At 43.7% G+C, this 25,917-nt stretch overlaps 1 protein-coding gene across 1 annotated transcript in view; it reads right to left on the bottom strand.

Moving 5' to 3' along the window:
- The window catches only part of MSRA (methionine sulfoxide reductase A), a 441,610-nt gene that overhangs the window by 210,702 nt on the left and 204,991 nt on the right, over positions 1 to 25,917 (bottom strand). The window contains exon 3 of the mRNA XM_034766724.1: positions 21,465 to 21,584. Coding sequence (XP_034622615.1) covers positions 21,465 to 21,584 — 120 coding nt within the window. The remainder of the gene's footprint in view (positions 1 to 21,464; positions 21,585 to 25,917) is intronic.

A 25,917-nucleotide genomic window follows, 5' to 3' on the forward strand; every position in this document is an offset into this window, starting at 1 on the left:
GATAGGTTGTGAGACAGTCACAGATGTGGCTGTGGGAATGGGAAAAAGAGAGTGAATTCCTCAGAAAGATAAATGTAGTTGTGAACAAAAAACATAGTCTTTCTCTGTGAACAAGACCATGCACAGCACCTATCACATGCGCACTCAGCACAAGGTCGAATTCTCGGCCTTCGCATTCAGTGCCTGGGGTCTTGCACAGCAGATTTGAGAAGCCTGGCAGGACACCGGAATTTCTGTAGCAGGCAGACATGGTAAGCCATAGACTTGTGGCGGCTTAAAACTTTAATATTTGCAATGGCCTCATTTCACATTGAAAGCAATGTCAGTCCCTGCTGCCAGCAATCCGGCAAGCAGGAACTCTGCCCCTGTCCCACCCCCTCGCGGCTGTCCCCGGGAACGATCCCTGTAGGCTGTCCCTCTCCCGCCTCCACCGCGTGGCCGCAAACCAGCGGTTACAGTTCTGTAAAGGAACGGGCAAGCAGTCCCAACACTAACATTCCCCTACCTAATTCAAAGCAGGTCACCATGAGCGACATCACCCTCATGAGGATCTCAGACAGCGAGAAAGAAAGAATGCTTCGGGAAAGCCTCCAAAGACCAGGGCCATATGCCGCCCTGCTGTGCAGAGCAATGATTCCCGAGTACTTGATTGTCTCGTGGCGCGGCAACGTGTCATACTACGGAGGACCCAATAAGGCCGCTCTCCCCAGGAATCTGATGCAACGGCTTTCCAATTACCTCCAGGAGAGCTTCATCGAGATGTCCCAGGAGGATTTCTGCTCTATCCCCGGACATATAGACCGCATTTTACTCTAGCTGCACTGGCAGTGACTAAACAGTAGAGCGGCTTGGGCAGGACAATCATGCAAAACCGGACATTGTTAGATTTTTTTTCAATAGTTGCACTGCCCAGGACTGAAACGTTAAACGCCTAGGGCAAACTAATCATGAGAAACCCATTGTTGTTTTGGTTAATATTCCTGTTCTGTTACAAATAAATGTTTAGATGTTTACAACACTTACTGGCTGATCCTTCCCCAGATTCTGTGTCCGGGTTAACGGCTGGGGACGGTTGGTAGGGGATCTCTGTAAGGGTGATGAAGAGATCCTGGCTGTCGGGGAAATCAGTGTTGTAAGCGCTGTCGACTGCCTCGTCCTCCTCATCTCCTTCCTCATCTTCTCCGTCCGCTAACATGTCCGAGGAACCGGCCGTGGACAATATCCCATCCTCAGAGTCCACGGTCAGTGGTGGGGTAGTGGTGGCGGCCGCACCTAGGATGGAATGCAGTGCCTCGTAGAAACGGGATGTCTGGGAATGGGATCCGGAGCGTCCGTTTGCCTCTTTGGTCTTCTGGTAGCCTTGTCTCAGCTCCTTGATTTTCACGCGGCACTGCGTTGCATCCCGGCTGTATCCTCTCTCTGACATGTCTTTAGAGATCTTCTCGTAGATCTTTGCATTCCGTTTCTTGGAGCGCAGCTCGGAAAGCACAGACTCATCGCCCCACACAGCGATCAGATCCAAGACTTCCCGATCAGTCCATGCTGGGGCCCTCTTTCTATTCTGAGATTGCACGGCCATCACTGCTGGAGAGCTCTGCATCGTTGCCAGTGCTGCTGAGCTCGCCACGATGTCCAGACAGGAAATGAGATTCAAACTGGCCAGACAGGAAAAGGAATTCAAATTCAAATTTTCCCGGGGCTTTTCCTGTGTCAGAGCATCCGAGCTCGGACTGCTGTCCAGAGCGTCAACAGAGTGGTGCACTGTGGGATAGCTCCTGGAGCTATTAGCGTCGATTTCCATCCACACCTAGCCTAATTCGACATGGCCATGTCGAATTTAGCGCTACTCCCCTCGTCGGGGAGGAGTACAGAAGTCGAATTAAAGAGACCTCTATGTCGAACTAAATAGCTTCGCGGTGTGGACGGGTGCAGGGTTAATTCGATGTAACGGCGCTAACTTCGACATAAACGCCTAGTGTAGACCAGGCCTAAGAAACCTGAAGAGTTTAAAGTCTAAATAGACAAGACAAAGGGTGGAAGGATTACTTCTAAAAGTTTACAAAATACTATGGGAGCAATGGTTCTACCAGGCAAACTCTTATCACGATCCATTCTGAATATGGAAACAACTTTCTCGTCCCCCCTGAGGAGGATAACTCAAGGCTTGTCTACAAAGGGAAGTTAGTACACAACAAGGTAGGGAGCAATTTACAGCGCACTGCTACTCTGCAAGAATTCCCCACGTGGACACTCTTACTGCTCGATAAAAGTGCCATTGTGTGCTTTAGCTTAATACACTTTAAAGTGTATTAAAATTAACTGCCCAAGGACACGTTTAGTGTGCAGCAAGAGTGTCCACACGGGGAATTAGTGCAGATTATTTTACTGCAGGGTAGCTAGCGTGCTAAAAATGCATACCCTAGCTTGCTGTGCATTAACTTCCCCATACAGACAAGCCCTCGTACTCTCACTGACATTAATGGGAGTTTAGTCCACGCATGGAGATCACGCCTTGATGCATAACTTTTTCAATAAGATCTTTCTCTCAGGAAAGCTGGAGAAATCAATACAGCATTTATTCTCCAACCTGTCAAATGTTGGAGTAATTAAGATCTATTAAATGGTTATAGCTACAAATTAACAGCAATAGCTCATATCGCTGGTATGAAATGTATTTATTTCTGAGTATAATTCTATGAAACCTGCCTTTTGTAGGAGACTCTGACACAGGAGCGGAGCTACTCTTAAGCAATTCAACTGAGTAAAGATACAAAAAGGAGGAAAGCGCCATTAAGAGATATCAGTGCTCCTAGCTCCCTCGTTTTGATGAGTTCTACCCTTACATATTATATGAGCACGTCATGTATATTCTAGTATCAGAGGGGTAGCCGTGTTAGTCTGGATCTGTAAAAAACAACAGAGAGTCCTGTGGTACCTTTAAGACTAACAGAGGTATTGGAGCATAAGTTTTCGCGGGGTGGGCATTCATGCATCCGACAAAGTGGGCATTCACCCACGAAAGCTTATGCTCCAATACATCTGTTAGTCTTAAAGATGCCACAGGACTCTCTGTTGCTTTTTATGTTTATTCTAATTCCACTTCATCATAACAATGAATCTGCCTACAGAAAACTATTATCACACTGCAAATAAAAGCACTGGAGAAGAATTCAAGGCCAGAAAGAGATGAATATGCAGCAAGACACATGGCTTTATGATAAATTGCTCTGCAGTGCTTGCCTTCCACATTTGTGACACTATTCTTCATTTCTGCACCTTTTGTGGGAGATTCCAAATGCTTTTATGGCAGGAGCGGAAGTATCCACTGTAACTAAAGTTACAAAAACTTTTCCAAAAGTTATGGGAAAGTGAAAATAGAGATTTACAATGGAAGTGTTTGCGCTTGTTTAGTATAGAAGCTTCTATTGCTTTTTTAAAACTTAAAATTGGAACTCATTTGTGTTTATATATGTTTACCTGCTTTAACTCTGTCCATAACTATCATTTCCTTTTCCTATATAATAAATCGTTAGATAATTTACTATAGGACTGGCCACAAGCATTTGTCTTTGGTGTGGGATCTAAAGTGCAGTTGACCTGGATTAAGTGACTGGTCCTTAATAATGCTGTGATACTTGGTGTAAGGGACCGTCACAAAGGTAGGTTTGCCTAGGTAACAGGACAGATCAGAGCACCCAAGAGGACAGTCTGTGATTCCTTGGTTAGGTTGTTATAGTGCCTGAGGAGTTTACACTTGATACTTCATTAGTGAAATCTAGAACTCACAGCCAGTTTGGGGTTTGTGCCCTGCTTCTTAACAGTCTGCCCTGAGGTTGGCACTCACATTCTTGAGCCCCTGCAAGACAACTTGTATCTGTCACCAGCAGAAGTTAGTCCAATAAAAGATATTACCGTAACCACCCTATCTCTCATCTTTCAAACTGACATTTTACTTCTCAGGCACAGTTTGCCTATACAGAGTTGCTTACATGTATGGTGCTATGTAAATGATGTGGTAATAATTAAAAGACTGCATTTGACAGGTTTAATTCTGCCCCCAATTACACTTGTCTAAGTACTGTTGCATGGCTCTAAGAGGGGACAGACTATGACCATATGTTGTTTGCAGTATATGTTTTGGTCCCTTGAACTTTTCTGCCCTTTGGGGTAACTGATCTAGTGAAACATGCATATCAGTGGGTGTCAGGAGACCTGGCTTTTATTCCTAATTCTTCCACTGACTTCCTGAGTGACATTGGACAAGTCTCTTACCTTTCCAATTTTATACTACTTACTGCACACACCTCTGCAAAGCACTTTGAGATCATCATATGAAGAATGCTAAATAATACAAACTAGCATACAATGATTTGAATGGATAACAATAGCAAACTGGGGCAGCGTACTGTATGGGGGAAATTCTTTGCACACTGCTCCTATCTTTGCACACCCGAAGAAGGGCCAAACCACAATGTGGCCTTAAACTAGGAGGAAAATAGACGGAAAAAAAAGGAGAAGAGGTAGATTGTTAACCCAGAATAACTGAGCCAGTAAAAACCAATGGCCCCATCTGTGCCTGCCTCTGGATGAAGACTATTTCTGGTGAGGAAAAGCATCCTGCCAAAACCTGAAAGGGAAAGAATGCGAGACAATCCTGACCATTTCCTTCATTATATATAATCTGTTCAGAAAATCATATTCCTCACATTTCTCTAGTGCGGTACATCTTCAAAACATTGCACTAGCATTGCCTAACTAATCAGACGGGAACTTTTGTTTCCAAGAATTGTTTGACATTCAGTCTCCACTCTTCCCTTATATTAATAATGTAAACAGACTGGGACAGAATTATCCCGGTTGTAACTCCATTGATTGCAGCGAAGTTATGCCTAAGATAAGTTTAGCCCAATTATTTATTTTAATGCTTTTTCTTATAAGTGATAAGAATATTATCATAGCGTTCCAGTTTAGTTGGAACAAAGACTTCCCATGCAAGAGTTATAATGACATGATTAAACCCTCTATCAGCTCCAGGAAATCTAAAGTATTATCATTATAAAACTAAAATTAAAAAAAAAGAGTAAACAATACGTCATCGTGGTGATTGAACATGTTTTAAATGCCCTGTCCAGTACTATCATACATATCTCACCTTTCCAGGTTGAATAGATTAATAGATCTGAGGGATGAAACCATTATGGTCATCTCGACTAACCTCCTGCATCGCACAGGCTAGGGAATTTCACACGTGATTCCTGCAATGGAGTGAGTTATTCTCCCATACTACATATGTGAACACTATTGGGTCCAATAACTTGTGGTTAAGCAAGGCTATATCTTTTAGAAGACATCAAATCTTGATCTAAAGCCTCCAAGTGATGGCAAATTTACTCCTTCCCCTGGTAATCTCTTCCAACATTTGCCAACTCTCATGCATCTGGTGGCCCTGTCATGCATTCTTACAGCCCAGCTGGATCTTCACACATCAAGCTAGGCAGCAGAGACTAGAATTGCCCCACTTGAAAGCCCACTTGTGGCACCTGCTTTGCAGACAGCCAAGTGGTCCCTCACTTGCTGTTCCTCCAGTTGGATTGGTGCAAGTCTGATGATTTGGGAATCTGTACAAAATCTCTTTGAACTTATGTATTTTAACCAAGTTGTAAGCTCAGTTTTGAATGTGACGCCTTTTGCCTTCATGTGGGGCTGAAATGCCAAAGCCTGGAGGCAAAAGAATAATAAAAGAGGGTTACTTGTGGCACCTTAGAGACTAACAAATTTATTAGAGCATAAGCCCACGAAAACTTATGCTCTAATAAATGTGTTAGTCTCTAAGGTGCCACAAGTACTCCTGTTCTTTTTGCGGATCCAGACTAACACGGCTGCTACTCTGAAAAAAGGATTGTTAAAACCCTTAAAACGCTTGATTACTGAAATGTAATTGTTGTAGACAATAGACTGGCTCCCAACCAGGAGGATGGTTTAGCAGGGGAGAGGTCACCTTGAAACAAAGCAACCTGGAACAGTTGCCAGAAAGGGCTATACAGTATGCAGAGGGAGAGGAGCCAATCTTTCTAAGATCTTTGGCCAGGTTGTCTCTAGCTCAAAAAGAGAGAGCAAGGTCACAGAAGCTGGGCAAGGAGACTTCATGAGAGAGAAGCCCCCCTGCATGTATCAGCCTGCACGAGGCAGGGAAAATCCTGCCTGCCTTCCTTCCAGGATACAGATAGTCCCCCAGGATTCACAACGGAAGGGTGAGCTGGAAAGGGGCATTGTATTTAGGGTGTTTGTTATCTTGTGTGTGATCTGCACTCTTGTGCTTTATAGGATTAAAGAGTGTTAGAGTCTGGACGAGGTGTTATATGCTTTACAACTATTTAGTTGGGAATTGGTCCTGCTTTGAGCAGGGGGTTGGACTAGATGACCTCTTGACGTCCCTTCCAACCCTGATATTCTATGATTCTATTGCGAACCTTCTGATAGAGGTTAACTGTAAACCAGAAGGCTCTGAGCTTGGGTGGAGTCCTGGGAAAGCATGTGTTTAAGTACAGGGAAGTCTGAAGGGTCAGCATTGCACCATGAAGGGGTTAGGCAGCTGAAGAGCAGGTTCCAGCTCTAAGAAGGGAGTGTTAGACTGCAGGTCTGCACTCCAAGACAGTGCCTAGGGACCCCAAGATGGAGCTGGACTCTATTCGGGCCTTGCAGGCTTAAACCACCCAGGGAACCAGAGGTTTGGATTCCCTTGACAGCTGTCTGGTGGATGGCTCAAAGGGGGCACCGACCCAATCTGTGACAGTGGGAAAGGAGGAGCAAAAGGGGAGACCAGCAGTGGAGTAATAGGGACATAAGATTAGGGGCTCAGTACTGAAGCCTGGTCCCACATTATCCTCTACCCAGTCAGCTCCTCCAGACAACACCATACAGCTACCCTCATCCAGCTACCTTGCTCAGCTAGCCTGTCAAGCAGTCCCCAGCACCCCCACCCAGTTACCACTCCAATAGCCTTTCATCTACCCGCACCAAGCTATTCATCAAAACGACCCCTCCAATTGCCCCCAGACAGCCTCCTATCTACCTGAACACCCCAGCTTACTTCCACCACACTACTCCTCAGATAGCCCCTATTCCCTCAACTGCCCCTCTAAGGTACCACTCAGTCATACAGCTGTCCCCACCCTGCTGCCTCACAGACAGCCACCAGCCACCCCACTGAGGTACACCCTGTCATCAGGTGACCCTGACTGGAGTTCCCTAGTGCAGCAGGCTATGGCATGAACAGCATGCCCACCTCAGTTTCTCCTCTCAGGTAACACAAGGACTCTATGCCAAGCTCTCTTGTCTCAACAAATACCCGTCTGGGCTGGTTTATTGCGAAAAAAGAGTGTAAATGGTCCAAAAGATAAATCCCAACACACAGTCTGTTTATCACTCCAGTGCAAGTTGTCATTAAAACCCCAAAACATGATGCCCCCACCTCCCACACACTAGCATCTTCTGTCACACCTAGGCTCCTTGTCAGTTCTCTTCCATCCCTCTGCCAGGATAGCCACCCCAGCTCGTCCAGCGGAAGTGCAATGCCACTCTTCCCAGTGGGACCTCCCACAGCCTCTCTGCTGGGAGATCATATTTATCAAGGGAGCTTCCCTCACTCCCCTGGCCCTCTCATTTTTCTCTTGGGTCTAGCTCTCTGGCGCGGAGGCATCAGAAGGTAAGCCCCTCTGCTGCTCTCCTGCCTTCAGCCCTCTCCAGCCCTGGTTCCTTGGCTTGGGGAAGTCATCTGGCAAACCCCAATTCCTGTTCTTCTTGCCTTCAGCCTTCCCGCAGGAAATATCTTCTGTCTCTGGCCATTCTGATCCACCCTTCCTGACTGACTCTGGCAGCCCCGACTCATTAGGTCTTTCACCAGCTTTCTCTCCTCTCTAGGGCATAGGTGCCCTCTTTTAAGCCCAACTGGAGTGAGCTGATGAGGGACAGTTACACTGGCCCTGCTCCCTCTTAATGGGCCACTGTGACTCTGTGTGACAGCCCCAGAAAGACTATTCTAAAGTAAAATATGAACCCATACACTACTTCACCTTGTTAATTGTATCTAGACATGCTTCAAAATAATAAGGAAAATGTCACACATCTTCAACGTTTTGTTGCTAGAATCTGTATGGATACAAATTCCAGGTCATAAACATAAAATATAATAGGGTGTGCTACCAGTTTCTGGATCAGCGCAGTGATGGAGAATACTAAAGAAAATATTGCAATGTACATTCATAGTATTTCTAATGTTAAAATAGAGAACGGAAGAGGACAGTGCAACATGGAACTCCACAAGTCATGGTTCTGGGGGCAGATGTGCAATTGCCTATGATGCCCTGGGGACAGTCAGAAGAAAATCCTGAACAATCTGAGCATGCTTCCTCTTACCCCAGATATTTCTCTGAGACAACCCAACATCTCCTTATGACCGATGCTGTCAAATGCTCAAGAGAAATCTCCTGGTTCGGCGGCAGGCAATCGATCTTCTGGGATCGATTTATCACGTCTTGTCTAGACGCGATAAATCGATCCCAGAAGTGCTCGCCGTTGACGCCGGTACTCCAGCTCGGCGAGAGGAGTACGTGGTATCGACGGGGGAGCCTGCCTGCCGCGTCTGGACCCGCGGTAAGTTCGGACTAAGGTACTTCGAATTCAGCTACGTTATTAACATAGCTGAATTTGCGTACCTTAGTCTGAAGTGGGGGGTTAGTGTGGACCAGGCCTTAATGAGTAAGATTTTTCACCATTTTTCATGACTGTGAGGAGATCATCTACAAGCAAGACTTATGCAGTCTGTGCCACATTCCAATCTAAAACCTAGCTGGGGATTGGGATATTTAGCATCCTGGCCTACATGGGTGTAGTTAGAGGTGGCTCTTCACTAACTTATTGCCTTGCTCAGAAATGTAAAATTAAAAACATTAATATACTCTTTATTATGCCGATACAGTACATTGGCAGAAAGTGAAACTGTATACACTTTATGGAAATATGACATTAGAACAGAATCTCTGGAAGGCATTTCAGCCACAATTAACATTTTATACACTTTAGAAAGAAAATAAAATTAATTTATAATTTTATCGCTTCACTGAATAAACACTGGCTGGGCTAAATGGGTGATAGGTAGACAAAGAAAGGAAAGTTGCACCAAGTGAGTATTATGAAATTTTCCATGAAGGATTTCTTATGTTTTCCCCCCACCTTCCAAAGGCCCTTAACTATGGCTTTGTGATCTTCTGATGAAAGATGCTATAGAAATACAGAGAGTCATTATATAAACAAATTCTTATTGCTAAGGCAATGGTTCATTGATTTGATAGAGGCTATTCTTACTCTCACACACTACCTATTGTAGTACTCACTCTCAGGTATACTAGTATCTAGATGCATGAAGCACCTTTACCAAAAGCCAGCACGCTAGGCAAACTACAGCAAATTTTCCTTAAAAACGACCTCCACAAATTCAATGGCACTAAGTGTAAGTGAAACCGCACTGTTCCTCTTACATTTCAACTTTTCAAACAGCTTGCATTTATTTTCACTTACTTTCTTTCTGAGCACTAAGTCTGTATCTGCCTGGAAAGACTATACGGCCTGGTCTACACCTAAAACTTAGGTTGACCTAGCTAGGTCACTCAGTGCAGTGAAATATTTTGCAAGCTCAGCACCATAGTCAGGTGGGCCTAACCTCCGGTGTAAGGACAGTTAGGTTGATGGAAGGATTCTTCCGTCAACCTAGCCACCACCTATAAGAGAAGTGAACTGCCTACATCGATGGAAAAACACCTTCGGTCAATGAAGGAAGTGTCTACACTACAACAGCACAGCTGCAGCACTGTAGCTGTGCCTCTGTAGGGGCTGTAATGTAGACCTACCAAAACTGAGAAGGAGATTCAAGCCCACATCCTCAAAGGTGAAGGTCTTGGCCTCAGTTTCTAAGATCTATTAAAATACCTAAAGAAAAACTAGAGCTATATATTTAGCTGATCCACTTCATTTTAAAGAGGGAAACTGAAACAGGAATGCATGGGGGTTACAAGGGCCCCAAAGGATCTGTATCATGTGTCATAGGACCAAATTCTGCTCTCAACCTCCTTTGAAGTCAGGGTGTTTGAAAGTGTATAATTCAGCAGAATTTGGCCTAATACTTTCAGTTTTATAAACAAAAAAAGAATGGTCTTATCAAGAAAGCTAGATAAAAAATAGAATTTTAAGCTCTTAAAAACAGCTTTTTCTCATCATTTTTGATGAGATACATGCTATGCAGGCTCTCATTTAAAATTACTGAGAATTATTATCCTGCTGTGAATGAGATTGTGTGCAACTTGTAGACTTTCAGGCATAAGAACAGGAGTGTGTATCTCATAAAGGGGGTAGGTAAAAGTTGGTTATAATGATTACATGCAGTAATTACAGTATTATCTCAATATCAGGAAGAGATAAGATGCTCCTGAAAACATTAATCATCATCTCCACAGCACCTTAGTGTTGTGTCACCAAAGGAATTAAGATTTCAATTTGGGAAATAAGCACTAGGAGCAGTAAAATAAAACAAAGCCACTGCAATAAACAAGTAATGTATGAACAGCCCAAACTGCTTATACCATCTGTTTTCCTTGAAGAAAGATGGTCTCCCAACAGCTGTAGTCCCTTCCTGTTTTTCACTCTTCCTTATCCACTATGTTCAGTGCTCCTTATTTTTTATTTTATTTGTATTTAATTTTTTGTTACCTGTCTAACATTGGAAAAGATACTGCAAATATTTACTATCAGGTATAGAAGTAACCCCATTTGAATTCAGTACAGCTACTACCTGTAGTAATCACTACTTCCAGAACAAAGTGTTTGCAGAATTGATCCTTTAGATTGTAAATCCCTTGAGGCAAGGATTGCCTTCTGACTTGTCTGTAAAGCATCATGCACACTAATAGCCCTGTGTAAAAATAAAATAATGAATAGCGGCAATAAAGGTAATATGGAAGGTGAACTCCTAGGGACTTCTCATCCCATATTCACAAATATTAACACAACCATAAAGATCCTTAAATTCCTAAAATGAGCAACCCCTTCCTCCCATACCCTGTTTTGTCAGCAGCACCGTTGGGGCCAGTAGAGCCTGTCCTAGCATCCAAATCTTGAGAGACTCATGAAGGGGCAGCTATCCAGCAGAGCATTCCATTGCAGCTACATCTGAATTGCCCTCAAAATACCAAGATTATGCCAATGTTTTTGAAAAGAGCAGTGAGGACACCCTGCCTCCACACTGGGACTATGACTGCAAAATAGAGCTGCAGCCAGGAGCAAATATACCGTTTGGATAAATTTATGCCATGTCAGGACCTGAGCTGATGGCGCTCTGAGAATACCTCCAGGAATACCTGGCCTGAGGGTTTATCTGCAAGTCAACCTTGCCAGCCGGCACAGCAGTCCATTTCATCAAGAAGAAAGATAGCAGTCTCTGACTCTGCATCGATTACCATGCACCGAATCAGATAACTATCAGGAACTATTACCCGCTACCCCCGATTCCTGAGTTGCTAGATCACATGGGGGCTGCCCATATATTCACTAAGTTGGGGAGGGAGGAGGTATATAACCTTGTGCAAATCAAGGAAGGGGATGAGTGAAAGACTGCCTTCCAAATATGGTATGGCCACTATGAATCTTTTGTAATGCCCTTTGGGCTGACCAATGCCCTGGTCACCTTCCAACATTTTATAAATGATGTATTCCCAGACATATTGGACCAGTACATAGTAGTCTACCCATATGACATATTAGTCTTCTCCGACTACCCTCAACAGCATACCACTCATGTCTAAAAGGTTCTGGAATGCTTATGACAGCCTGGCCTTTATGCCAAGCTCAAGAAGTGTTCCTTTGATCAGGTCTTCACAGAGTTCTTGCTCTTCACCTTATCCCAGAAAGGATCCAGATGGAACCATGCAAGGTCCAAGACTGGCCAAATCCCCACACAGTACGTGACCTGCAACACTTCCTGGGGTTTGCCCATTTTTTTTTAAATTGATAATTCATCCTGAATTTTCCAAAACAAATTGAGCCCCTCGCTGCTCTCCTCCAAAAAAAATGCCCAGTTCCATTGTTCTCCTGAGGTTCAGTATACATTAATCAGCTGAAACTCTCCTTTACTGCTGCATCCATATTGGCTCATTGTAACATCATGACATCGATGTCATGTAAGCCTTCATTGTAGAAACCGACAAGAACACTCAATTGGGGCTGGCCTCTCCCAATGACTTGGTCCTGAACAAGTGTTACACTCATGCATTTATTGCTTGAGGTAGCTCCCTCTGCAGAGCTAACCTATGAAATACTTGATAAGGAACTCCTGATCACAAAAAAACACCTTTGTGGCGTGGTGGTACTACCTGGAAGGAGATTTCCACCCAGTCCAGGTATTCACTGAACATAAAAATCTGGAATATCTTTTTAAGGCAAAAGCCTTAAACGAATGGCAGCTTTGGTGGGTCCTATTTTTCTCATGATCTGACTACATCATCACATGTCACCCCACATCCAAAAATAGCAAGGCTGACACCTTGTCCCAAAGATATAGTACCAACCCCGGAGAACCCAGCCAGGAACCAACCCTTATTCTCAAATCTTGTAACTTTCTCAGTACAGCTTGTCACCAGGATATACTCACATAGATACACTCTCCCTCAGGATTTCCGACTAACAAACAAGCTATTAGCAACAATTAACCGCATGACAACCAGGAAGGGATCATGTATATAAAGGACCATGTCTATGTTCCCGCAAGAGTTGCTTTCCTGTAACTGTGCCATGACTCTCCCCGAGCAGGACACTTGGGGCACTTTGAGGCCCAACGATTAATATCCTGCTCCTTTTGGTAGCCAAGAATGTGCCCCACAATAAGGTCATTCATTGCTTCCTGCAACGTTTGTGCCCCTGCCAAGACACTATGCCATAAGCCCTGAGGTGTCCTCCAGTCCTTGGACACCCTATCTCAACCCAGAGTGGCCATCACTGTAGACTTCACTGTAGAATTACCAAAGTCCAACAAATTTGAAACAATTTTGACAGTAGTGGACCACTTTACCAAAATGGCCCACTTCATCCCTTGCACAGGCCTCCCCTCCACTCAGGAGACAGCCCACCTATGGATTAGCCACATAGTTCACCTCCATGGCCTTCCAGAATGCATCACCTCTGATCAAGGGTCTCAATTCACAGCCTGGTTCTGGCGTGAGGCAATGCGCCTGTTGGGGGTCTGCACATGTCTTTTCTCTGCTTACCATCCCCAGTCTAATGGCCAAAAAGAAATGGCCAACCAAATTCTCAAAAGCATCTGCAATGATACATCACTAATCACCAGGATGACTAGTCCTCCCTTCTCCCTTACATGGAGTTTGCATACAACAATGCAGACCATGCGCCTATGGGTCAAAGCCCCCCTCTTTTTATATAACAACTATGGGTACCATCTTCAATTCCACCTGCAATTACTTGTGTCCTCTCCCGACCCGGCCACCTCAGACCTAGTGCAGTGGATTCATCATGCCCAGGAAGAAGTGAAGGACCGCAAGAGCAGACTATAAATGGTATATGAACCAACATTGACAGCAAGGTCCCATCTACTCACTGGGACAAAAGGTATGGCTCTCCATGGAGCATCTCCACACCATCAGACCTGTTCGCAAGCTGAACTTTCGGTTCTTGGCCCTTTAAAGATCCTGCAACACGTCTAGTCACTTTTGAATTGCAACTACCCTGGCCTCTGAAGATTCACCTGGTGTTTTGTGTGTCACTTTTGAAGCCCGACATGGAAAACCCTTTCCTTCACAGGACCCAGCCACCTCCTCCACCATTCCAGGTACAGGGCCAGGAGGAATACATGGTTCACAAGATCCTGGATTTTAAGCACAAAGCACTCTGGTATCTTGTTGACTGGGAGGGGTACGATCCTGAGGAGCACTTCTGGGAGCTGGCGGGAAATGTACATGGCCCCACACTCATACAAACATTCCCTAAGAATCGCCCTGAAAAGCCTGGTCCCATGCCATCCTGTGGGCATGCCTTCGAGGGACCATGGGTCTCAAACACTGGTCCGCGGGGCTCTTAGGAGTCAGTAAGTTCCAGCTGGCTCCTCAGCGGCTACTAACATCCATTGTGGATATTCTGGTTACCAATAAGCTTTCATGCTGTCCTTTATTTTTAAATGATAATATCCAGAATTTTTGTTTATTTCCTGGTGCACAGTGGTACACTGGTTTGACCCTGCAGACTCTGGTCAGCAAAGCTAACTAAACAACTCTGAATATACACAGGAAGAAGCTCTTCTAAATAAAAGGTGTCATTCTTTCCATAACAGTTTTCTAGGTAAAATTGCATTTTAGCTGGTAACTGAAATTCAGTGCATCCCTTTTTCTAAGGTCATAATATGTCAGCAGCATCTTTTCTGAAGTGAAAATGGGTGTTATCCTGTTACTCTATTACTATAGCAACTTCCTGAAAAGAGATTATAGGTGAATTTCTCATGATTTTGTCTGCACATTTAGGTCCATGGGACTATAATCTCAAGTCTATACAGAGATCATCTGTTTCTAACAGTGGTCTGGCTATAATAATAGATATAATGATATGGAATGCTAATATCTAATGTACTCTATAAAAATATTAATACATGAAACTAACTTTGATCTTTTCAATATTTTGTACTTTGATCGGTTGACCTTTCCACCCTTTCTCACAGGTGAGTGAGGCTAAAAAAAATGGGGAGAGGTGGAATGGGTAACCAATCATGCTGAAGAATGTTGAACAGATCAAGGTTGTGCAAAGCACTGATATTCTTCACAGAATCTATACGTCATTAAAATTCTTACACCCCATTCTTATAAGGGAAGCTGTAAGGAGAACAGACAAAGGCACAACAGGAATCTATTCTCTTGACAATGACTTTCACAATAAAAGAAAATGTTCTGAACTATTCCCATTACTGTCTGAAGACTTTAATCTTGTGGACTTCAGTTTCTGTTCTGGTCCCTTTAGAAGTTATAGAAAGTGAGGTTAATGTTTGTAGTTTAATTATGCATTTAAACATTTTGGAGAGTAAGACACACCTGGAAAGATGTTGAGATGTCCCAGTTTTATTCCCAAGGAAGTGCTGGGCTTTTAAAGTCATAGCCCACGATCTCAATATTCTGATAATTTTTGGTAGAACATTAAACTATGCTGGGTAGAGGACAGGGAACACTGGGAAGAGTAAAGAGAAATCTTTCCCCATGCTGATTGTTCCTTCCTTACCAAGGAGTACGATGGGCAACCCACAGCACTGGCCGGACACAGATTTCCCTTTGTTGTGCCACCCACATCCGTGATCATGCTACTTACATGCAAGCATTTAAAACAAGCACCAGGTCACTGAAGCAAGCCTTTTGCATTCCCTCTTTTAAAATGAAGACACATCAACTAACAGTGAATTTGAAAGGCAGCCTTGCCTCCTGTTTGATGTATAATTAAGATGAAGTTAACGTTGAAAATCACCAACTGACCAAAGGGATAGGAGGTAACAGAGCAAGAAATTAATGTTGTGTTTCTCCACCTTATTCTTCAGCTACGGAGAAATCTTCAGGGTGACCTTTGGATGCTTTGAAACTTTAAAGGCAAGTGGAACACCTAGACATAACAAGCACTCCCTGTCACCACCTGCTATGCAAGATGTGCTGGTACCCATCAATAAAATATGTGCATACTGCATTTGTAAAACAATTTCAATCTGAATATTGCATGTAACATTGCACCCCACATAGATGCTTCCTGCATCGTTTTACATCATGTTATTAATTTTAAGGATTACTCGTTCATACAAAAGACACACAACATTTAAGACAAAGTATTGAGGGTTGCTTAGATTATGAACAGGGATAGTTAGTAAATTTCTGAATATCTCCCCATAGCCATAACAAATATTTAATAAATAAATAATAATAATAATGCATATTTTCTGTGCAATGTATGATCCCTGAAGTGTATTTTTATAGAATAAAATGACCTGCTTTGATATTCACAGAGTCCTCTTCCCAGAAGTCTGAAAAATGTCCTGTTTTTAAAAATATGGTCTTAAGCTTAAGCTTTTATATGGTAATTGCACACAACCAGTTCATAAAGAACAGCATCATTTTTTTCGCTTCTGACTTCAGTGCCATTGGAGTTATACGGATTTCAAAAGAAGTATGACTATACTGACAAACACAGAATTGTTCTGAACATCTGTAATCAAAATACGAGGAGAATTTCATAGTGAAGGAAGAGCCTGGGCTGTGTAATGCTTGTCAAATACGCTGTATTTGTGCATTAGTCTAATGCACTGAAAATAGCTCAGAATGCTTATCCACTGCAGAATGGCTTTTCATATTTTCATCTGTACAATAGTTACTATGAAATGTAAAAATAATTTTCTATCAGTGTATTCTTAAGCTTCACAAGAGCTCGATTATCTCTAACCATCAATTTAACAAGGCAACACCATACCAATTGATAGGACGATCTGTAGAACAACCGTTTATGCTCTGTATAGTATGACAGGGGTCTGACCGCTATTTTGTGCAAGCAGAAATCATGGCTCTTCCACCTTCCCACCATGGAGGTGAACCAGCTGGAATCTAGTGAACTTCCAAAATGCCGTGGACAGAGCTCTACACATCAATAGCTATATCAACAAATCCCTTCTAGTAAAAACAAGGCATAAGGTTTTAACGTGGTGAGGTTTATTCTGAGGCAACCATAACTGTCACTAAATGAAATTTCTGGATGGGTTTTTTTTCTTCCAGAAAAATGATACAGTCAGTGTTTTAACTATGGTTTAAAAATGGCCATTTTCCATTTTAAAAAAATCCTCACTATTTTCCACCATTTGGCAAGAGAAGGTGTGACACACCTTCCCAAGACCTCCCTCACTTTGGGCACAGGTGATCACTATGCAAATGGTACCATTCTGGCCTTTGTATGTAAAAGTAGGGTTAGGAGGCACAACTAATTTATAAAGTGCTCTGAGATCCATGGGTAAAAGGCATACACACACGCGCAAGTTAGTATTATTGGTATTGCAATGCTCTATTTTTGCAGGGCACCTTGAAGCCATCTGAACCTGAGCTGTCTTTTGTCAGACCCTCTCTCACCTGAAATAGCCAATTGCAGATTGGGTTCTATGGCTCCCCGGCCCCCTCTTTATTCCAGGAGCATAAGTTAATTAATTATTATGCCGTATTTATGCATGAAAAGACATGGTACAAGCTCCAAAAAGCTTACAGTCAAAATCAAACAGACAAATACAGTATACAAGTGTAATAGAGTTGAAGGCCCCCTGTGCGCCCCCTCGTGGCCAGGGGTTTCTGAGCAGTGCCCTGCTAATAATTTCTCCCTCATAGGGCTCCTTACAGACTCCACATGCTTTTCCTGAATCCAAAACACCTGTCTTTGGGGTCTGGGTTTAGTCACAGAAAATAACTCAAAATAAAACTCCAAGTCCCAAATTAAAGTCCCACAAACAAATATTTCTCTTCCTAATCATAGAATCATAGAATATTAGGGTTGGAAGAGACCTCAGGAGGTCATCTAGTCCAACCCCCTGCTCAAAGCAGGACCAACACCAATTAAATCATCCCAGCCAAGGCTTTGTCAAGCCGGGCCTTAAAAACCTCTAAGGATGGAGATTCCACCACCTCCCTAGGTAACCCATTCCAGTGCTTCACCACCCTCCTAGTGAAACAGTGTTTCCTAATATCCAACCTAGATGTCCCCCACTGCAACTTGAGACCATTGCATCTTGTTTTGTCATCTGCCACCACTGAGAACAGCCGAGCTCCATCCTCTTTGGAACCCCCCCTTCAGGTAGTTGAAGGCTGCTATCAAATCCCCCCTCACTCTTCTCTTCTGAAGACTAAATAAGCCCAGTTCCCTCAGCCTCTCCTTGTAAGTCATGTGCCACAGCCCCCTAATCATTTTTGTTACCCTCTGCTGGACTCTCTCCAATTTGTCCACATCCCTTCTGTAGTGGGGGGCCAAAACTGGACACAGTACTCCACGTATGGCCTCACCAGTGCCAAATAGAGGGGAATAATCACTTCCCTCGATCTGCTGGCAATGCTCCTACTAATACAGCCCAATATGCCGTTGGCCTTCTTGGCAACAAGGGCACACTGTTGACTCTCATCCAGCTTCTCGTCCACTGTAATCCCCTTTCCCGCAGAACTGCTGCTTAGCCAGTCAGTCCCCAGCCTATAGCAGTGCATGGGATTCTTCAGTCCTAAGTGCAGGACTCTGCACTTGTCCTTGTTGAACCTCATCAGGTTTCTTTTGGCACAATCCTCCAATTTGTCTAGGTCACTCTGGACCCTATCCCTACCCTCCTGCGTATTTACCTCTCCCTGCAGCTTAGTGTCATCTGCAAACTTACTGAGCGTGCAATTAATCCCATCATCCAGATCATTGATAAAGATGTTGAACAAAACCGGCCCCAGGACTGACCCCTGGGGCACTCTGCTTGATACCAGCTGTCAACTAGACATCGATCCATTGATTGCTACCCGCTGAGCCCAACAATCTAGCCAGCTTTCTATCCACCTGTAGCGGGGTGATTACCCGCTCCCTGGTCTGGAAAGTGTTACAGCCAGCCCTGGGAGGGGGCTGGAGCTGCGAACTAAAAGCTAGGCTGATTGGGGAAGCAGCCACAGCTGGGCCACGCCCCAATCAGACCTCAGCTGGCCCTGATAAAAGCACTATGAGCCAGGAGCTAGGCACACTCTCCCTCCAGCTTCAGAGGGAGAAGGACCTAGCTGCCTGGGAGCTGTGGGTGCAGGCAACAGAGCAGGGCTGGGGAAAGGCGAGAGGAGCTGGGGAGCTCCCCCCTGGCAACTCCCCAGGCTGCAGGCCCCGTGCAAGGCCAAACCAGATACTGGGGTTGCAGAGGCTGTAGCCCAGGGGTTAGGCAAAGGCAGCAGGTCCAAACCCCACTTTGCCAATGATGAATGGCTTGTACACTGCAGTCTGCCCCAGTGAGTGGGGGCTAGATGGTGACTGGCAGTAGCCACAGACTGAGGCGAGGTGGGGATAGAGGGTTGGGGGTTCCCTGGGGAGGGGAGACCCACATATGTGGGGGTACTGCCAGGGAGCAGCACCCAAGGTAAAGGAGCACCGGGGTCCGGGAGGGACACGGGGCCGGCGACAAGCAAGACATCGGCCGGCAGAGGGCGCTCCAAGGCTGGAAAAGCTAATTCCCTGGAAAACCAGCAGGAGGCGCCACACTGGTGAGTCGCCGCATCGCTACACCATGTTATAGTCCATTCATCCAATCCATACTTTTTTAACTTGCTGGCAAGAACACTAATACCAAGCTCCTCTGCCTGGAGAGCTTTTGCACTCTTTCCCTTGTCTGCTCAGGATCCCTCCTGCATTAGCAGGTTACTCCCAACCCTTCCTGGCTGTAGTGTTAGTCCCAGATCCCAGGACCCTGCTGGTGCCTACTCACTCCTAGCAGTCTCTCTTCTCCTTGAGCAATATCCACACCTGCAACTTCCAGCTGCTCTTTAGAGGAGAATCACCTGATCCCTCTCAAGTGGGACTCATCTGGTACTCTGAGCTGGATTACTCTTCAGCCCAAGGACCCTGTTACAACAGGATACTACCCTCTCTCTCTATAGCTATTCTGAAGTCCAGCAGGAGACCAGACTACAATGCAGCTATTCAAGAGAGCTTACACTCTCAGTATACTTCACTGTCTCTCCCAGCCCATCCCCTGTTCCCACCTCTGTTCACACCTCCCCTGGCCAGCAGCCAGCACTTTGTATCTTTAGACTAGAGGGACCCTCAAAATTCTACCCTAAATCCCCTCAGCGTATCAGGACTGTGTGTGTGTGTTGGGATGGGGGAAATTGTAACATACTTCACTATCCAATATAAGAGGTCCGATAATCAGGGGAATTATGGTCACATTTTGTGGGCCTTTTACAAGCTAATGATCAGGCTGTTGAAAAGAATGGACTGAAAGTGCTGGATGGCTAGAGGACTACACACAATCGTAAACACTGCACATGGTGCACTGAAGTGGAGGACAAGGCCCAAGGTGTAATACTGTGGAAGTTAAGCTTTCAGAAAGGAGGTGATGGATGATCTAGACAAATGAAAAAGACATGACTGATCCACTGCGCTGTTTTCTTAACGTGTGATGACTCTCCTTGTGGCTATGCTTCCCAGCAGCCTGCAGGTGCCCCAGCCCAGGGTCTAGCCTGCAGCTGCCCAGGCATCACTTAATGCCAAAGGTGCAGTACCCTCTCCCAGTATTCTAGTTTGGGGGTGGGAGGTGGGGTTTAAGTTCATTTCCACTGAGTCCTTACTTTCAGGAACACTTTGGCTGTTAGTTGTCACTAGTGAAACATTACCTCTATGCCTATGTAAAAATAGCTCTCGTAATTTTTGCTTTCTAGAGTAATTTCCTATAAGTGTTTCATTTCTTGCTTAATAAAGACACAACATCACTTTTCACAGTCTTGCTTATTTACAGATGGTTTCTGTTTCCTTGGGTACTCTGCAACAATTCTCTTCGGCTGATGTGACATCTATTAATTGCTAGGACTGCCAAACTTTTTCCACTGTTTTATGTCATCCCTAGGTGCCCGGTAATAAACAAAAGTGGTAGAGCAGCCTCAGCAGTTGGCATGAAAAGTGTTGACAAGAGAACAAAAGCAAAGTGAAACCTCAAAGCTATCGACTACTAATGACTGTGTAGGAGAGCACGCTGGGAGAACTATGCCCAGCATGCATATACTTTCAGAGCAGCACTAATCAGTGTCAAATGGCTGTAAAGGATTATGGGATTTGAATTATGGGTAAAAACAATGGAAGCTTTTGGTTGTAGTGGGGTGGAAGGACTGGTGAGAGCACGGAGCATGGACAAATCCTGGAGGTTCGTTTTGGTCTGGTGGGCTAGTGGTTGTTGGGTGCATATAAAAGATAAAGTATTGAAAATAATTCAGGAGAGAGATGATATTTAAACTTATCACCACAAGACACTATAGGGATAAAAAGAAAGACTGATCTGACTCCTGATTTCTGTCAGTACTAAAGAAATTATCAGTTTTCCAAAGAAGAAATATACAGTAGTTATAATTTCCTGAGAGCATATAGGAAAAACACAAGAGACAAAAACAATGTAAACCTGTTTCTTTTCCATCCTTAGTGTCTTTGTATGCACTCCAGCTAATTAGATACTAGGGGATGATGGTTGCTTGTAAATATCTTACATTATATTAACATTTAGATTGGTACAGTAGATATCAGTGTTCATTATGGGCCCAATCCTGAGCGGCTCTGATCACCCTCCAGTCCCACTAAAATAGATCATAATCTCGTAGGATCAGGTCCATGATCTGTGAAATCAAAGGAAACAGACATACCTGAACAAACCTCTTCATAGGTGGGATTTGGGGTACACCCTCCTGCATAACCCACTTGAGTGGAGTAGACTCCTTTCTGTGTCCAAAACTTTCTCTCTGCTCCCCAGAAACATCCCATACCTGCATAATGTGTAAAGTACACAACAAGATGTTAAGATCTAATCAATATTAAATCAATCACTTGCATATTAATTAAGACTCTCTGTACTGGAAACGACTGATGCAACTGGCACGTGACGGTCAAATGTCCACCAAGATTAGCTATGGATTTGTGATTCTGTGCAAATCCATTCCCTTCACGAAGCTAGCACAGACAAAACTTCTGATTTCTCTGAATATCGGCATATTATAGATCGCAAAATTTAGAATAACCTGTACGATTTTCAAAGGCACACATTTTAATGACATGAATCCCTACCCACCTAAAAGAAAACCATTGCTTAAATGGCAATTGTACATATTTCTGTAGCAGCATTTTCCTTTAGTTGATTAGCAAGCTGTCAAAACACATTAATTTGTATTAATGGCAAACATTTATTTAATGTTCTGCTTCCTGGCACATGCAATCTTTAAAGGTGGAAGAGTAATAATTAACTAAATTATAGATCATAGAGGAGAAAAAACTCTCAGGCTTAGTTAATTTATGCATGCAAATATCTGATGTGCATGCAAAAATCAGGTATTAATTCACCCACATGGCCAGTTATCAAAAGAGACCAGATTCTCGGCTGATGTAAAATGGGCAAAATTCCACTGAGTTCAATGGAGCCTCACCAATGTATACCACCTGAAGAGGTGATTGAGTGAGGACCTGATCTGCACATGCACATCGATTTTTGTACTCATAATTTCAGTTAGTGCAAACTGATGCATGCAATTCTACAGGCGTTACTTTAAAAATATGGCCCTAAACTAACGCTATTTTCCATGGAAAGCTGCTCCCATAAATTTATTACATCACTCCTAGGCCATTCTGAATTATGTTCATTATTTCCATGACCTATTGGGCCAGATTCTCTGCTAGTATAAATCTGCATAATTCAATTGACTTCAATGGAGCTGCGCCAATTTGCACCACATGCAGATCTGGCCACTTGTGCCTGTCATTGGAATGGGGCGACTTAACTGATTGCTAATGACTGGGAACCAACATGACTAACAGTCAGGATTCTCTGAACATTTTATCTAGTTAAGAAGAATGAATTACTTATTGTTTGTGAAGCTCTCTAAAGATGAAAAGTGTCATGTAAATGCTATTATTATCTAACTAATCTATGATTACAGATGGCAATGTATTTCTTGTCTGAACTTTTGAATAGTTTTTTTTTTTATCTCTTCTCCCACTAAAACGCTGGAAATAAAGGGTTGTGTAACATACAATAAATTCCAATTACAGTTGGAAAACAGTGAACAGTTGTAGGTTTTGCAATGATAATACTGTTGAGATTTCAGGTTAAAAATATTACCTACAGTTTCCATTAAAGCACAGCTAAAAGAACAAAGCAGGGCCTTCCATAAAATACAAATTGTTCACAAGGCATATCCTTCCTTTGAAACTTCAGAAATCAACTTCAAACTCGAGTAACTTATTCTGATCAACTCTTATCTTTGTTTTCAGTTTAATGCACTAAATATACAGGGGCAATGTCACTGCCATTTTAGAATACCTGATGTCAACTGCAACCAGCCTGTTGTCCAGCGTTAATGCTACCATTATATACGTAGTCAGCTGAGCCTGAAACTGGAGTCTACTGATGTGGGTTTTATACCCAGCTTGTTGGTGTCACTAGGCATAACCCTAGGTAACTCGGGAGTGTGGAAGGCCACTAAGTGTCAATGAAGCCTTCCTGCACTAGGCCTATATGAAGCAAACTTCTTCCATGTTTAAACTCTAATCAACCTCAAAAGCCAGGTGCAATTGGAATATGTAAGCAACCAGTTATTTGTGTGTAACCCCCTGCTCACACCGGTATTAAGCGGTAATAATGAGGCCTGCATGTTTCTGGCTGAAGGGAAAAAGGACAAGATAATGGTTTAAAAAAGTTACTAACAAGCTAGGCTTATAGCTGCCAAGAATGACTTAACTGCTTAAATGTAATTGTTATTTGCTTAGTAACTGTTACCAGGGAAGGGAGGGGTAGAAGGAGAGGAAGGGAGGGGAAAGGGGGGGGGGTGAGGCTTAACTGCAAAATGTATAAAAGAAGAAAAACTGTTCCTGTTAGTGTGCTTGATTTGAGACTTGCCAGTCTCCTTGCACCGCTTTGGGATCCCAAATAAACTTTGTTTGTTTTTCCACCCCTGGTGTGTTTATTGGCGCGAAGCACACCGGGCAACGAACCCCGCAGTTGCTGTCCTCGGGCACTCTGTGCCAGCAACAAGCTCTGCCTGTGATTTGCTGTCTTTTGGCAAGTGACAGGTCAATTTTCAGCGTACACAAAGCATGTGTGGACACACTTGTGCCTGCACCTTGCAGCTGCAAAAATCTACACCCATGTGAGCAAATTCTAACACCTGAGCACACACACTTTAATAGTCCAAAACCTGCATATGCGAGTGTTAGAAGCAGCAACCACAAAATCCACTGGGACCACTCAAACACACAGTGCATGCAAGTGTTAGACTATTGAAGAAGGGTACACAAGCATTAGCAAAGTTCAGATGCAAATACGTGTGTATACAATTTTGTGTATGCAAAAGGGAAACTGGCCTTTAAAAAAATTGAGGACTTCAGCATCCAGAATTGTCAATCTTCTGGGTGGTGTCCATTGACTTTCTTGAAGCAGTGGGCATTTTCCGAGGTTGTCTACATAGTGTCCCTCTCTGGATCCCTTGTTTTGACCTTTTGGCCTGCAGCCATACCCCCAGCTTTCTCATTCTTGTTCCCCAAAATCAGATGATCTCTGGGCTCAGTGGCTTCCTCCCACACCTAAGGAGGTGGGCCTTTTGTTGTTCTAGTGCAGGGGTTCTCACAACAAAATGTTTGGCGGTGTCAGATTGAGGCTACCAACTCTTGCTGGTGGCCACTCTGACAAATTTTCCTAAAATATTTCATTAACATTAGGAAAAACCATTGTAATTTATTGATGTGGGTTTTTTTTCTTTTGCAGACTCAATAATAATAATAATGTACAATTGTATTTTGGTGCCCCTGGCCCACACTGCTGTGGTGTTTAGATGCTGCATATGATTATTAGAACTGGGAGCACTGGCTGTTGGGAGTCTGAAAGGACAGGAAACAGGAAGGAGGGGGAGGAGTTGAGGAGGCTGGGAGAGTTACAGAGTGTGCAGCTACAGCTTGGAAAAGAGACTTCCACTGTAAATAAAGTTCTGTTGAAGTTGTTAATACTTTGCTTGGTGGATACAACATTTTGGCGACAAGGATGGATCTTCTGCCTCTGAACCCACCTGCACCCTTTCTGCAAAGCCCAGGTGAGCCTCCAATTGCTTTTACTGCCTGTATCCGTATGTTTGAGACTTATCTGCTTGCAATCAGTGCTATAGAGATTTCTGAAGTAAGAAAGCGTGCTCTGCTAATCCACTGCCTTGGAGCAGAAGGGCAGCGTATATTCTACACTTTTCCCCTTGCAGATGATAAATATGAGACTGCACTCACTGCATTAAAGAACCTTTTTGTGCCAAAAGTGAATGTAGTAGCTAATCACTACAGATTTCACCAGTGTGAGCAGAAACCAGGGGAGACTATAATGCAGTATATGGCTTCCCTGAGGAGTCTGATTGTAACTTGTGACTTTGGGAATATGGCAGATGAGATGATTAGAGATCAGCTCATTGAGAAAACAACAGTGCTTCATGTAAGAGAACGCTTACTTCTAGAACCACAACTTACACTAGAAAAAGCAATAACCATTGCTACTCAGATTGAGTCAGCTACAGCTGAAGCCAAAATAATGAGCCAGGGTACAGGAGGCCCAGTCCAGGCTGTGACGCCTTTGCAGAAAAGTTCACTGTTACTGCAGACAAACAATTGCAAAAGGAAAACTAATGAAAAGCCACCGAATCAGCAAATGCAAAATACATTTTTCATACATCTTTCGCTGTGGATCCCCACAACATCTTGCAAGCTACACAGGATGTCCAGCAAAAGTAGCTCAGTGCAATCATTGCAAAAAGATTGGGCATTTTATTAAAGTATGTCGCAGTAGCCAGTTCAATCAACAGGTGCATGCAGTTACAATACCAGATGTTACTGTGCTGAATGTAGACAAAATCACTACTGCACATATTCCAGAACAGATAAAGTGCACTGTAAATGTTTCTGCCATACCCTCAGGCAAATCACACTCTATTCAGCTAATGTTGGACACTGGCTCAGCAGTATCTATACTACCTGATTCCATCTATTTGCATTACTTTAAAGATGTGCCTCTTACTGAACCCAAACTTCACTTGGTGTGCTGTTTGAAAAACCATATTCCAGTACATGGCTGCTTGC

This window comes from Trachemys scripta, chromosome 3, assembly GCF_013100865.1.
Source record: "Trachemys scripta elegans isolate TJP31775 chromosome 3, CAS_Tse_1.0, whole genome shotgun sequence".
Taxonomy (NCBI): domain Eukaryota; kingdom Metazoa; phylum Chordata; order Testudines; family Emydidae; genus Trachemys; species Trachemys scripta.